Source organism: Vigna unguiculata, chromosome 3 (assembly GCF_037176805.1).
Source record: "Vigna unguiculata cultivar grain cowpea cultivar isolate G323 ecotype 2 chromosome 3, ASM3717680v1, whole genome shotgun sequence".
Taxonomy (NCBI): domain Eukaryota; kingdom Viridiplantae; phylum Streptophyta; class Magnoliopsida; order Fabales; family Fabaceae; genus Vigna; species Vigna unguiculata.
The window spans coordinates 42956679-42970138 of record NC_140794.1 but is presented as its reverse complement, the minus strand read 5'-3'; the positions used below and the strand labels follow the sequence as shown (position 1 = coordinate 42970138).

Sequence of the window (13460 nt, the reverse complement as noted above, 5' to 3'; positions counted from 1 at the left end):
TACTAGGAACATGATAACATTTCTGCTCGGATTCTTATTGTGAAAAAAAAATGTTTTTAAATCTTACCAACCATCGGACAACTTGCTTTTTAAGGATAATATATATAATCATTACAACAAATAAATTTTTATAATTATAAAGGAAAGAGAGAAAAAAATTATAGATATCAACTGAAAACATAATTTTCTTTAAGACAAATTATCATTACTCATTCTTATCCAGCCCAATATAGATAACATATTTTTAAGGATGATGTATATAATCATTAGAAAAAACTAAACTTTTGTAATTATAAAAGAAATAAAGAAGAATAATTTTGTTAAGACATCAAGATATCATTACTCATTCTTATTCAGCCTAATATAGATAAGGAAGGTAAATGTTGTCATACTTGATCACTATTTCAATGATCTCATGTGACACTTCCTTTCAATAATTTGTCCTTATGATAGGTTTTTGAAAGACTGTTATGCCCCCAAAGGGAAGACTTGCTTAATGTGAAATTGTGGAAACTGAGGGGCTGGGGTTTACCAAACCCATTTTAGCATTAAAAATTTAATTTAATTTTTTTTTTAACATAAAAGAGAAGTTAGAGTTGGCCATTGATTTTGAGATGTATATATAAGGCCATTCGCTTGTCATTTCGAAAATGATAGTACTTTTTTTCAGCTTCCAAGGAAAACATTAGAAACGGAACGGGGATAACAGGATTAGACAAAGTATTCCGAGGGTGAAAAACGCTCGGAATATTGCGCCCTTCATCTCCCATCGTTTTGTATTTCACTACGAAATACATTTCTGATTCTTTAAGGTTCGTGCTTCCATTTCTTTCAAATTTCTCTTTCGACTGAAAATTCCTTTCATTCACATGCATGGAATGATGAGAGCATAGTTTTCTGCAATTTTAACAGAGCAATGTACGAGTTCGTTTTGAATTTTTTTTTATTTTTAAATTTGTTCATACGAGGCCTTGCATGAAGTTGTTTAGAAATGAAGGTAATGTGTTTTTGCAGGTTCGCCTTATTGAGAGATGAAGGGGAGGGTGGCGGGTTGGAGGAGCCAGAGGGTTTTCTTGCTTTTCTGGTTTGGAATTACCCTGCGCTTGTTTTTCTTACTCGGTGCCTGTTCTGAGAAGACAACAAGGTTCTAATCTACTCTTCTTTTGCTTCAAATTTTGGTGCATTTTATCTCCTACCATGTGTCAGAGAGAACAAAAAGGAAAGCAAGAGAGATAAGAGAAGCTTGAGACCAAAGTATTAAAAGGAAAACATTCTAAGTTTCATGTTGTTTGTTCTTTTCATTCTTTCTATATATGAAAAGTATATTTAAAAGAGTACCCATATTCAGCATCACACTCCTATAACTCTTTGTGTATTTATTCTTTTTTTTTTTCCACAATAACGATTTTTACTGCTCCAACTTTTTAAACACCGTCCACATTTCTTATTTTTTATTTTTGAATGCATCACTAACTTTATCTCATGCTTTTTTTATTCTTAAAAAAAAACATTACTAGTTAAACTAAAGAAACGAGGAGAGAGAGAGAGAGTGTTGCATAAGCAGAAAGAGTCACGGTTTCTTTGTCTTTTGTGTCCCGTTTCTTATCACATGCAACCTTTTAGAATTCTATGTCCTCTGTAAGCTTTTAAGTTAAATCTATTTGTTATTTTTATGCTAACTTTTTTCCCTTCTGAGAGATGACTGCACTACTTTATGTTTGTGGTAATGAAAGGAATTGATTCTTGCACCCACGTCATCACCCCTGAACCATCTGACTTTAATTTCACATGTCTCCTCAATGTTCTTGACCATAACTCACAACCCAACTCAAATATTTTGTACTTTTAACCAATAACATAAAAAACTTATACTTTTACTCTGCATCAATAACAATGGTCTATACATTAATAACGACATATTCTGTCAAAGCATACGAATAAACATTAATGAATTTAACTAAATTGATACGTGAGGTCAATCTCACACATATTAAAATATTTGTACATAGTTTTCATGTACCTTCTTTTAATATTGCCCTGTTGCAAACGCAAACTATAGTTTCATAGCAATGGTTTCACTTCATTTCATAAAGATTTTTTCTTTCCATGCTTGCCTTTCAACTCCAGAAAACCTTTGAGGGAGACCCGCCCCACGCAACAGACAACTTCTAATCCTGGGATCATTCTGACTACACAGAACCGTCAACAGGTGATTGCAAGAGTTAATTTGATTCCCTCACAGGTTTATTAGATTTTCTCGTTTGGTCCGAAACGAGTGCGGCGTTTTTGACTCCGACAATTGTCTTTGACTTTCACTTTTCAGGTGGTGATTGACAATGGTATTGTTTCCGTCAAATTTTCAAGACCTGAGGGTTACATCCTTGGAATGTCATACAAAGGAATTGACAATATACTCGAAGATGACAACGAAGAACAAGATCGAGGGTATTTACCTACTTCACAAGAAATTTTTCAAGTTGATCAATTTTAAATTATCAAGTTTCGCATAAAGTCAAAGGGACTAATACATGGTTTAATTCTTAAATTGACCGAATAATACGTTTTCATATTTGTTTCCAGGTACCTGGATGTCGTTTGGAATACGCCAGGAAAGTCTAGTAATTTTCAGAGGTATAATTTTTTGTCTTCTTCATTATTATCGTGTATTAAATTATTGGTTCATTTATTGGTACACTTAATGACAAGCTAGTAGTAGTAGTAACAATCTGAAGTGATACACGAGACTAACTGATAATTGGAATCATGTTGCAGAATCTTCGGGACAAATTTTACAGTTATAGCAGCTGACGACAATACCGTTGAGCTCTCATTTTCAAGAACATGGACACCGTCCATGAATGGCTCGAGTGTCCCCATGAACATTGACATAAGGTCAAACTCTTTGTTAATGACAGTTATACTATGTTTATAAGCTAATTAACGTTACACCGAACAAACTTTTATACGCAGATACATTTTGCGAAGTGGTGATTCAGGATTTTATGCATATGCAATATTTGATCGCCCTGAAGGATGGCCTGCGGTGGAGATTGACCAAATTAGGATCGTTTTCAAACTCAAATCCAAGTAATGAAATGACTAATAATACCTTTAGTTTTATGCAAGATAAAAAAATTACTCTTTTTTTTATAGTTTAAAATTATTTTAGTTTAAATTTATAATGCTGATTATTATAAAAGTCAACAGTGAAAAAATGATGGGCGCAGGTTCAATTATATGGCGATGTCGGATGAAAGGCAAAGAACCATGCCAACAAGGAGAGATAGAGAAACTGGTCAAGTCTTGGCATACCCTGAAGCAGTTCTATTAACGAGACCAGCGAATCCAGAATTCAGAGGAGAGGTATTATGCGGCACATATTTGTATGGTTATCGTATATGGCAACGTTTGTTTGTCTGTCTTTTCCTTGGTTGGTTCAAAGTTGAAAATGCCCGTGAATGAAAGAAATGATGGTTTTTGTGTTGGGTTCAGGTGGATGACAAATACCAGTACTCATGTGAAAACAGGGATAACACTGTTCATGGATGGGTGAGTGTTGATTCCAATGCACCCGTGGGTTTCTGGGTGATAACCCCAAGCAACGAGTTCCGCAATGCTGGCCCCATCAAGCAAGACCTTACTTCACACGTTGGCCCCATTACCCTCGCGGTATGCCCCACTAATTCCTGTCTTAACCAGTCAAAACAAGCATAGCATCAATTTCGATCCAAGTTTTTCATAGTATCAAACACATGGCTGTATCAAATATTCAAAGAACTTCACCTGTTACATTATGCATGTTTGTGATTAGATGAAAATGTAAAACCATTTTGATTTTGTGTAGATGTTTGTGAGCACTCACTATGCTGGCAAGGAGGTAACCCTGTCCTTTCAAGAAGGGGAGGCTTACAAAAAAGTTTTCGGCCCTGTGTTCGCCTACGTTAACTCTGCTTCACGCGAGGATGGTACACTATCCCTCTGGTCAGACGCTGCGCAGCAGGTACCACTTACCCCTAACACCACCCAACTCTGCTTATTTATCAAAGATTACTAAAGCTCTTGTGTCATCACACATCATTTGATTTTGTTCTGTTACCAATCAGCAAGCCAAAGAAGAAAGAAGTTGGCCGTATGAATTTCCTAAATCAGTGGATTTCATTCCACCCAGTCAAAGGGGGATAGTTTTGGGAAGACTACTAGTGAAAGATAGGTAAATAATGCCAATGCTTTGTGCCCACTTTTTGTTTCTTTGATTTCTTACTACCTATAAAAGAGACTAATGTTCTTTTTATTCCCTTGCTTCACCAGTTACTTCAGAGGAGGTAGACTTCTGTATGCTGACAACGCTTACGTTGGTCTAGCTTTACCTGGAGAAGCAGGGTCATGGCAAATAGAAAGCAAGGTATATTTGGAATTGGCGTCAATGAAACTTATTTTATCTTGGTTAGGCACTAAAAATGGGTTTGAATTTTATGCTACTGACAGGGCTATCAGTTCTGGACTCAAGCTGATACAAAGGGTTTTTTCCTGATTAATAATATTGTGCCCGGTGACTATAATTTGTATGCATGGGTTCCTGGCTTCATCGGTGATTACAGATATAATGTTACAATCACCATCCCAATGGGTAGAATTTTCTTCCCGAATTTTCTTGTGGGTTCAGGTCAAAATTAGTTATGACTCGCCCAACTGAACAATTACTTGTTTGAACTTCTAGGAGGAGGAGTCATCACATTGGATTCACTTGTGTTTGTTCCACCAAGAAGTGGACCAACCATGTGGGAAATTGGGTTCCCAGATCGCACGGCTGCAGAATTCAATATACCAGACCCTTACCCTACGCTCATGAATAAATTATACAACGAACGGCACAGTGACAAGTAATCCAATACACATTAAATTATTACTTAACAGTTGCTTCTTCTGTTTCCCAGTCTTCAAAATTTTCACCTTTAGTAATTAATGTATTGGGGTCTCCACTTTTGACAGGTTTAGGCAATACGGGTTGTGGGAGCGTTACACTGATTTATATCCAAATGATGATCTTGTTTACACTGTTGGTGTTAGCAAGTATAACAAGGATTGGTTTTTCGCTCACGTTTCAAGGTAACGCACTCTTTTAAACACTCTTCCTATTAGATACACAAATTGACAAGCTTTGATGGGTTTTGACTCTAAATTGCGATGTATGCAGAAACGCAGGAAACAAGACATACCAGCCAACGACATGGCAGATTATATTTGAACATCCAAATGAAGTAGTAAGAGGAAACTACACATTGCAAGTGGCCTTGGCATGTACCAATGATGCTGACCTGCAGGTACATGGTTTGAAATCTGACATAGTTAAGCAATTTTCTGCTAAGAGAACGAGTTAATGATTTTTAATGAGATGTGTTTCGTGGATGATGATGATATTAGATTCGTTTGAACGACCCTGAAGCAAATCCCCCAGACTTTGCAACTGGGAAAATCGGAGGAGATAGTGCGATAGCAAGACATGGTGTGCATGGATTGCATAGGCTATTCAGCATTAGTGTAGGAAGTGATCGAATTTTGAAAGGAAGGAACACGATCTATCTGAAGCAGGCAAGATCCAGGAATCCTTTTCAAGGAGTAATGTATGATTATATCCGTTTAGAACGACCTCAATTGACAGTCATGTGATTTTGTCCAACAGTCGTTCACCACAGGGTGAAAATAGCAGTGTATAGAGAATTAGTGACCAAAACTTGGTTTTGTAAATCAGTGACTAATTTGGTAGCTGAATTTTTGCTTAAAAAAATCGGTGATCAAATTTGTCACTGTTATTAAAAAAGTGATAAATGGTGACCAAATTAAGTAATTAAAATATATAGTTATCGATTGAGCGACTATTTTTTCTAATTAGTGATTAATTTAATGACTAAATTTTTCAGTTACTTAAATCAATCATTAATTTAGTCACTATAATCAGTTAATAAATTAGTAACTAATTTGAGTCAATAAAAGAGTAATTAATTTCAATCATTAAGTTAGTCTCTAATTCATTTATGTTATCGGTAAGTAATGATAATAAAAATTATTTATTTATTCATAGACAACTTTTTTAATCTCATTATAATTAGAAATTGTTTCTAGTCATTTTTAATTTATTGAAATAATATTTTAATATTTTAAAAAATATGTATATATATTTTAAAACTATTCTCGAGTATAATTATTCAAATAGAAAATATATCTAATTTACATCCAACATCTTCAATCCACCACCATAAGAAGAGACGCTTGAGTTTTGCATCTAATGTCTCAAGGTCGATTTACTAAATTTAACAAAAATATCTAATTGCATCATTTTTTCAAAAATTGAACCCTTATTGAGACTTCAAAAAATTGGGGAACCAATTTAAAATATATTTTGATGAAAATTGGGATCAAATGAGTATTTAATAGCATAATACTATTAAAATAAAACATTTAATTATAAATATTCAGAAAATAGATAATTCAATGTATATCATATAGTCTTACAAGATAAAACTATAGTAACATCACTCATATACATCAAGAGGGTGCTTCTACACATGCATCTCCATCTGCCCACACAAATAAAGTGATCATTGCAAAAAAAAAAATACAACACATACAAACAAGGGAGGGTAAGCTAATTTACAAAATGAATATATATATATATATATATATATATATATATATATATATATTTTTTTTTTTTTTTATATATAACATGTATCCAAACAGCTCTAAAAATGTCTCTAATCCATAAGATGTTATCTATTTGTTGAGATTTTTAGGACTTTTGGAAATATGAGATATATGAAAGATATATGGGATATGTTATACGAAGGAACATGTTTTTGTATTTTATTGATATACCCTATATATAGAGTAAAATATAATAAAATATCAAATATAAATATTTACAATATCTCACTCTTAATCTAAAATAATAATTAATTTCTAAAACTAAAACATGTTTCTAAAACTGAAATATTTCCTAGAAACTAATTTAAATAAAAAAAGATATTACGTAATATTTTCAACATTGTCTACACATAAAAACATCATACAAATGATTAAGACATATCATCATGATTATTGATCAACAGATACTCATATTAAAGATTAAAAAGACACATGCAAGCGGAAAAAAAAACTTACATGCAACAAAAAATATAAGAGACAAAAAACAAGGGTCGAAACTTAACTTATGCAAAAGAAGAAATTGATTGGTCCAAATTAAAGAGTTTGTCGCGAATATCACTCTTACGATCTCAAATCTCCAATCAGGTGAACAGAGAACTAGAACTTCTATAAAGATGTTAGGGAGCTATAGAAAAGTGATTTCTAGACCGATGATTTGTTTTAAAATAATGAAATTCGTTTATAACAAAACTATTTATGTTAAGACCTTTTATTATTAAAATAATCAAGTTTCAACTATTTTTAAATAACTATTACTTCTAAAACATCATTTTCTAAAGTTTTTCATGAAATGTCATTTAATTTTATAAAATAGAATATTTATATTAAATTTTAATTAATGTTTTAAAAGCTTAAATTTATAATTATAAAAATAACTTATCTTTTAAAAGGTCCATATGCTTTCACATATGCAAATGCTAGCATAGATTAAATTGCTCATTTTAATTTAAATTTGTGTGTCCATATCAGACAATGAATAATTAAATATTTAAATATGTTTTTAGTCCTTAAATGTTAACGTGAAATTATAATTCTTTCATCTTCCATATTTGATACAATTTGGTCATTAAACTTTAAAAAGAAATAGATACAAGAAATGTATCTACAAGATGTTTTAAACTGATGTCACTACAAGAAATGTAACCTTTTGTGACAAATAAATAGTGCTAAGGATAAATTTTGTCACTATTAATATATTAGTTGTGACAAATTTTTTATTTGTTACAAATATTATTTATACTATTGACAAAATGAAAAAAAAATGTCACATTAAGTTTACTTTAAAATTAAGTTTACTTTAAAATTAAAATATATCTTACTAATTTATAAATTAATAATTATTATTTATTAAAATGCTAAAATCTTTGTTTGAATAATTTATGTAATAAATTTATTTTATATTTAATAAGAAATTAGATGTGAAATATTTTTTCAGTTATTATTTTATATATGTATAAAAAATTAGATGTGAAATATTTACCTATTAATTGTGACTAATTTTATATTTATCACAAATACTTTTCACAATAGTGATAAAATAAAAAAATGTCACAATAATTATATTTCAAAAAAATAAAAACACATGTTAAAAAAATATTACATTATAAAATTAGTTTTTTTGTAATAAAAATACAATCAATATAAAAAATATTAAATATCTATAAATTAATAATTATTTTTTATTATTGACAAATTAATAATACTTTACAAATTTGATATTAGTGGAAAAAAGTATTAAATTTATGTTATTTTAGTCGATATATTTTTATTGTTTTAATAATATAGTTAATAGTGATAAATTTTATATTTGTCATGAATTTTATTAAAATTGATCAAATATACATATCACAAATTCATTACTACAATGTTATATAATAAATTTTTTTATTTGATAAAAATATAATTAATAAAAACTTTATTAAAAATAATCATTTAATGGCAATTATTTTTATTAATTGTTAAAAACCCTTTATTTAAGATTTGAACTCATGACCTTATAATGATAAACAAAGTTAGACCACTCTACCACTCCACAATTGCTATATTCATTTTGATATTTTTTCTTATTTAAATATAGTCTTGTACTTTTTATTAATATTAGTAAATAATATATTTACTATAAATTTAGATTTAGTATGCAAAATATAAAGTGGTGCCTATATTATTTTCTCTATCTCCCTATCTCTTTATGTCTCTCTATATATAAATAAATATATAAAGTAAATAATATTTTCATAGATAAAAATAAATAGATAAATAGAATAAACATAACTAATAACAAAATAAATTTGTGTTACAAAATTATATAAAACAATAATCAATTATCATCTTCAACAATAATATCATTTTCTTCATCCTCTGTTAAATCAATATTTTCATCATTGCTTTCTTCATCGTCTTTGTCAATAACTTCCATAGGCATCATTGGATTTCCATCAGTTGTGGATTGGGTTAGGTCTTTTCTATATAAAGAAAACTCGTGTTCTTTATCAGACTCATTGGATATAAATGAGATTGAGCCAATCTCTTCATTTTCTTGGCATGCTTCATTTATAGCTTCTTTTGGCATATCATACCAATCTCGAGGCTTTGTTTTCACTACTACAAGCCAATTCGGGTCTTTGGTATCTTTAACATAATACACTTATTGAACTTGGCTAGCTAAGACATATGGCTCATTCGTCTTCAACTTGCGCTTACTATTAATAAGAATAAATCCATACTTATCTTCTTTGTATCCTCTCCCTTTAGAATACACATCCCACCAATCACATTTAAATAAAATGACATTATTTCCACCAGAGTAAATTAATTCAATAATATCTGTTAAGATGCCAAAATAATCTAGGTTACCTGCATTCTCGTCACCTTTAACTAAAACTCCACTATTTTGTGATTTCAAGTACATATCTCGATCCTTTACATTAAACCTCCAACCATTTACCAGATAACTTGTATATCGAAAAACACGTGAATGTGGTCCACAAGCCAAGTGAAACAATGACTCATTGTTTATGTTGCCTTCTCTTTTCAAATGTGCAACTTGATAAAAAATAATAATAAGAATGATAAATGTGGTTGAGTTATATAATAACAACTAAGCAAGTTTAATTGATTCTTACATATTTTTTGAACCACTGAAAAAATTCTTTTTGATATCTTTGTTCCAGATTTTGTGAGTTTGTTTTCTCCAATTCTTGTTTATGTAGTCTGATCACAAAAAGACATAATTATATTGAATTACATAAAACCACAATAATATAAATGTGCAATATAAGAAAATTACTTACCCAATAAAAGGCAAAACATCATCACAATTTTGGAGAACATAATTTCTTACTTGCTCTTGTTCGGCTATAGTTAACTCAACATACTTCTTTGCATGCAATGGTTTTCCAACTTGTAGAAAAAATTTTAACTTTGACTTATTTAACTTATGTACATCACCCTCATAATTTCTTCCACATCTATTTAATCTTGTCTCAACCCCATCCAAATACCTCGAACAAAAGTGCACACACTCCTGTGCAATATAAGCCTCAACTATACATCCTTCTGGACGAGCCTTATTTTTTACATATGATTTTAGCCTAGATACCTTTCAACTGGATACATCCAACGATATTGCACTGGGCCAGCAATCTTAGCCTCATTTGCTAAGTGAATGGGTAAATGGACCATTATGTCAAAAAAGGAAGGAGGGAATATTTTCTCTAGCTTGCACAAGGTTAAAACTATAGTTTTTTCTAGCAGGTGTAAAGTGTCTAGACTTAATGTTTTAGAGCATAGCTCTCTAAAAAAAAGACTAAGTTCAATTAGGGCTTCACAAACTTCCTTTCGAAGAACACCACGAATTGAAAGAGGGAGAAAGCGATGTAGAAATACATGACAATCATGACATTTCATCCCATATATTTTCCCCCCTTCAACGTCTATACACCGAGAAATATTGGTATTGATTTCTTTTTCCGAATTTAATTTAGATCAACGTGTAGTTAAAAAGAGAAGTGGACATACCATTAATGTAAAACTCCCAAGTAAAAGAGAAGAATTAACGGTATTGGGTAAAACTTTTGATATCCAATTTCCTCCTCCCTACTTCAAGCTTTGTGGAAAACATGCAAAGTATTTCAAGGCTGAAGCAACTGTATGTATACGTCACAAAGCCCCTTTAAAAGTTAAAACATGGAAAGAGATACCTGAGGATGATTTAACTATAATGTGGAAACATATGGAGGTTAGTATAACTTTATTAATGTGAATGTATTTAATTAATTTTTATTTATGTATTTGATGTATTTTGGCAATGATATATTTGAAACTTTTCATTTTTTTTATCACATTTAGGATGCATTATGTTTGAAGGAAGAGGATAAAGAACATGCAATGAAACAATTGCAAAAGCAATATAGGAATAGACATCACCACTTGTATCAAACATACATCCAAAATAAAGGTAGACCAAATCACGTACATCCTCAAGATTGGAATTGGTTAATAAATAACAAGTGGAATGATTAAAAGTTTAAGGTAAAGTTATTCTCTTTTTATATCTATATGTTAAAGTTGAATTTTAATTTTTTTGTAATTTTATATTATAATACTAAATTATTTCTACATTTATAGGAAAGGAGCTTGAAAAATAAAGCTAGCCGAAGTAAACAAGAGATTAAATCGGTTATTGGCACAAAATCAATTGTCCAAAAGGCATTTGAGATGGTAAAGCTACTATTATGTTTTATATATACTAATTTGTGCAAATTTTAACTAGGTTTTATATGATTTGTTTTATATGTCACATATACAAGTTTGTTTTTGTTCTTTTATTTAATCTAACATCACATTATCTTTTTTTTTATTTTTTTAAAAGAAAGAAGAATCAAAAAGTGAGGAATGGCCAAGTGCAGTGGAAGTATGGAAGGCTACACGTATGAAATCTAATGGAAATTGGTGTATTTCCAATGGAGAAGAAATTATGGTAAGTAAAGAAAATACTCTAACTTCTATTTTAATATATACAAGTTATATTTTATTATTACAAATTTGTGCAAATATGTTTCTTTATTTGATCTAATCAAATTCAAAACGCTTTTATTTTACTATTACTAAATATTTTAAATGTTAATTATTTTGTCTTAATATTGTACAGGATAATTTGAAAAATGTGGGTGAGGTCTACGAGGAAGAAATTTCGAAAGCACATGTACCATTGGTTAAGTATTTTTCATTTGTACTAGAACAACACCAAATCATTCACAAGGTATGGGAACTATATCAATCACAAAGAAAAATATAGATAGACAAATTGTACAAAATGAAGTGGAGAATGCAGAAAAAAGAGCAAGTGATCTAGAGTTAGAAGTTCAAAAATTGAATAGCATCATTCAAAATCAAGAAGAAACCAACACTCAACTTCATAATGAATTGCAATCTCAACGACAATTAATTGAAGATCAAGAACTTACTTTGAGAACTCAACGTGATCAAATGAAGCAAGATATCGAACTAGAGATGAAACGTCAAATGGCTAATTTATTAGGAAACCTATCATTTAGTGGATCAAATGTTTCCTCAAAATGAAGTAAATTGTATTATTAATATTTAATTTTTTTAATTAATGTGTCTATAATTTCATCTTTATATATTTCTAAAGTATTATTAATTAATTCTTTTATTGATATTAATGGTTTACTTTGTTTTATTTTGCAGGATCAATATCCTTGGAGACAAGATCAAAATCTTTGAAGACACTATATATATATATATATATATATATATTTATTGTTATTTTTAAGTAGCTATTTAGTTTAATTGCAATTAGATCTTATTTCACGTATTATTTAGATTTATTGTTCAACATTTTAGTTTATTATTTTAAATGTAATGGATACTTTGTAATTACATTTTATATTATTTTATTTTAATTGATACCTAATTTTTATTTAATTGATATTATCATTTTTAATAATAATAATAAATGATAAACTATTAATAATTAAAAATAATTATCATATAAAATTTTAAAATATAATAATATTAAGAATAACTATTATTATTATTATTATTATAATTAATAATAGTTACAACCAATTTATTTTTATTTTCTTTTATATTTGTGATATCTAGTTATTATCACTATTACATATAATACTCTAGTGACAATAAATGTATCACTATTGTCTTATATATTTGTGATATTTTATTATTGTCACTATTGCATAAAATTATTAGTGATAATTACTTTTGTCACAATAAACTTTGATTTTAGTGACATTTAAAATTATTGTCACAAGTACAATAATGACAAAGATAATAGTGACATCTTAATTATTGTCACAAGATGATATTAGTGACATATTTATAATTTTTAGTGATGAATATTAGTATCACTATAGTTACTTTTTCTTGTAGTGTGTTTGAGCCAATTACACTATTTGATATGTTCAAAGTCAAATATTTTTATGTTAAAATGACTATATTCATTATTTTGTAAGTTTATAAACAAAAATATACCTAAATTTAAAACATATACAGATTCTAATTTTTTTAGGAATTACAAAAGTTATTTAATCTATAATTAAAAATTGTTTTCTTTTATGGTTAAAAAAAATGCCACCGCCACTTCCTAAAACAATGAATCCACCACATAAAGGTGTTAATTGGGCTCTTGGCACACTCTTCATTAAGCCCCTTTTAGGGGGCAAAAAAAAGTCTCAGCCCCCAAAGCCCTTTCTCTAGTGGGTTAGGGCCATGGCTAA

At 29.6% G+C, this 13460-nt stretch overlaps 1 protein-coding gene and 1 pseudogene across 1 annotated transcript; both read left to right on the top strand.

Annotated features, from left to right (window-relative positions):
• Nucleotides 1-641: 641 nt before the first annotated feature.
• Nucleotides 642-5865, top strand: LOC114176676 (uncharacterized). The gene is made up of 17 exons (XM_028061786.2): nucleotides 642-812; nucleotides 1015-1144; nucleotides 2128-2209; nucleotides 2324-2445; nucleotides 2581-2631; nucleotides 2773-2892; nucleotides 2971-3087; nucleotides 3228-3363; nucleotides 3493-3669; nucleotides 3845-4000; nucleotides 4104-4210; nucleotides 4309-4402; nucleotides 4486-4627; nucleotides 4718-4880; nucleotides 4990-5106; nucleotides 5195-5321; nucleotides 5422-5865. Exons 2-17 carry the CDS (start codon nucleotides 1032-1034, stop codon nucleotides 5665-5667), a joined length of 2070 nt encoding a protein of 689 aa, XP_027917587.1. The 5' UTR covers nucleotides 642-812; nucleotides 1015-1031; the 3' UTR covers nucleotides 5668-5865.
• Nucleotides 5866-10366: 4501 nt separating this feature from the next.
• On the top strand, nucleotides 10367-12282 carry LOC146887882 (uncharacterized; annotated as a pseudogene).
• Nucleotides 12283-13460: the final 1178 nt, after the last annotated feature.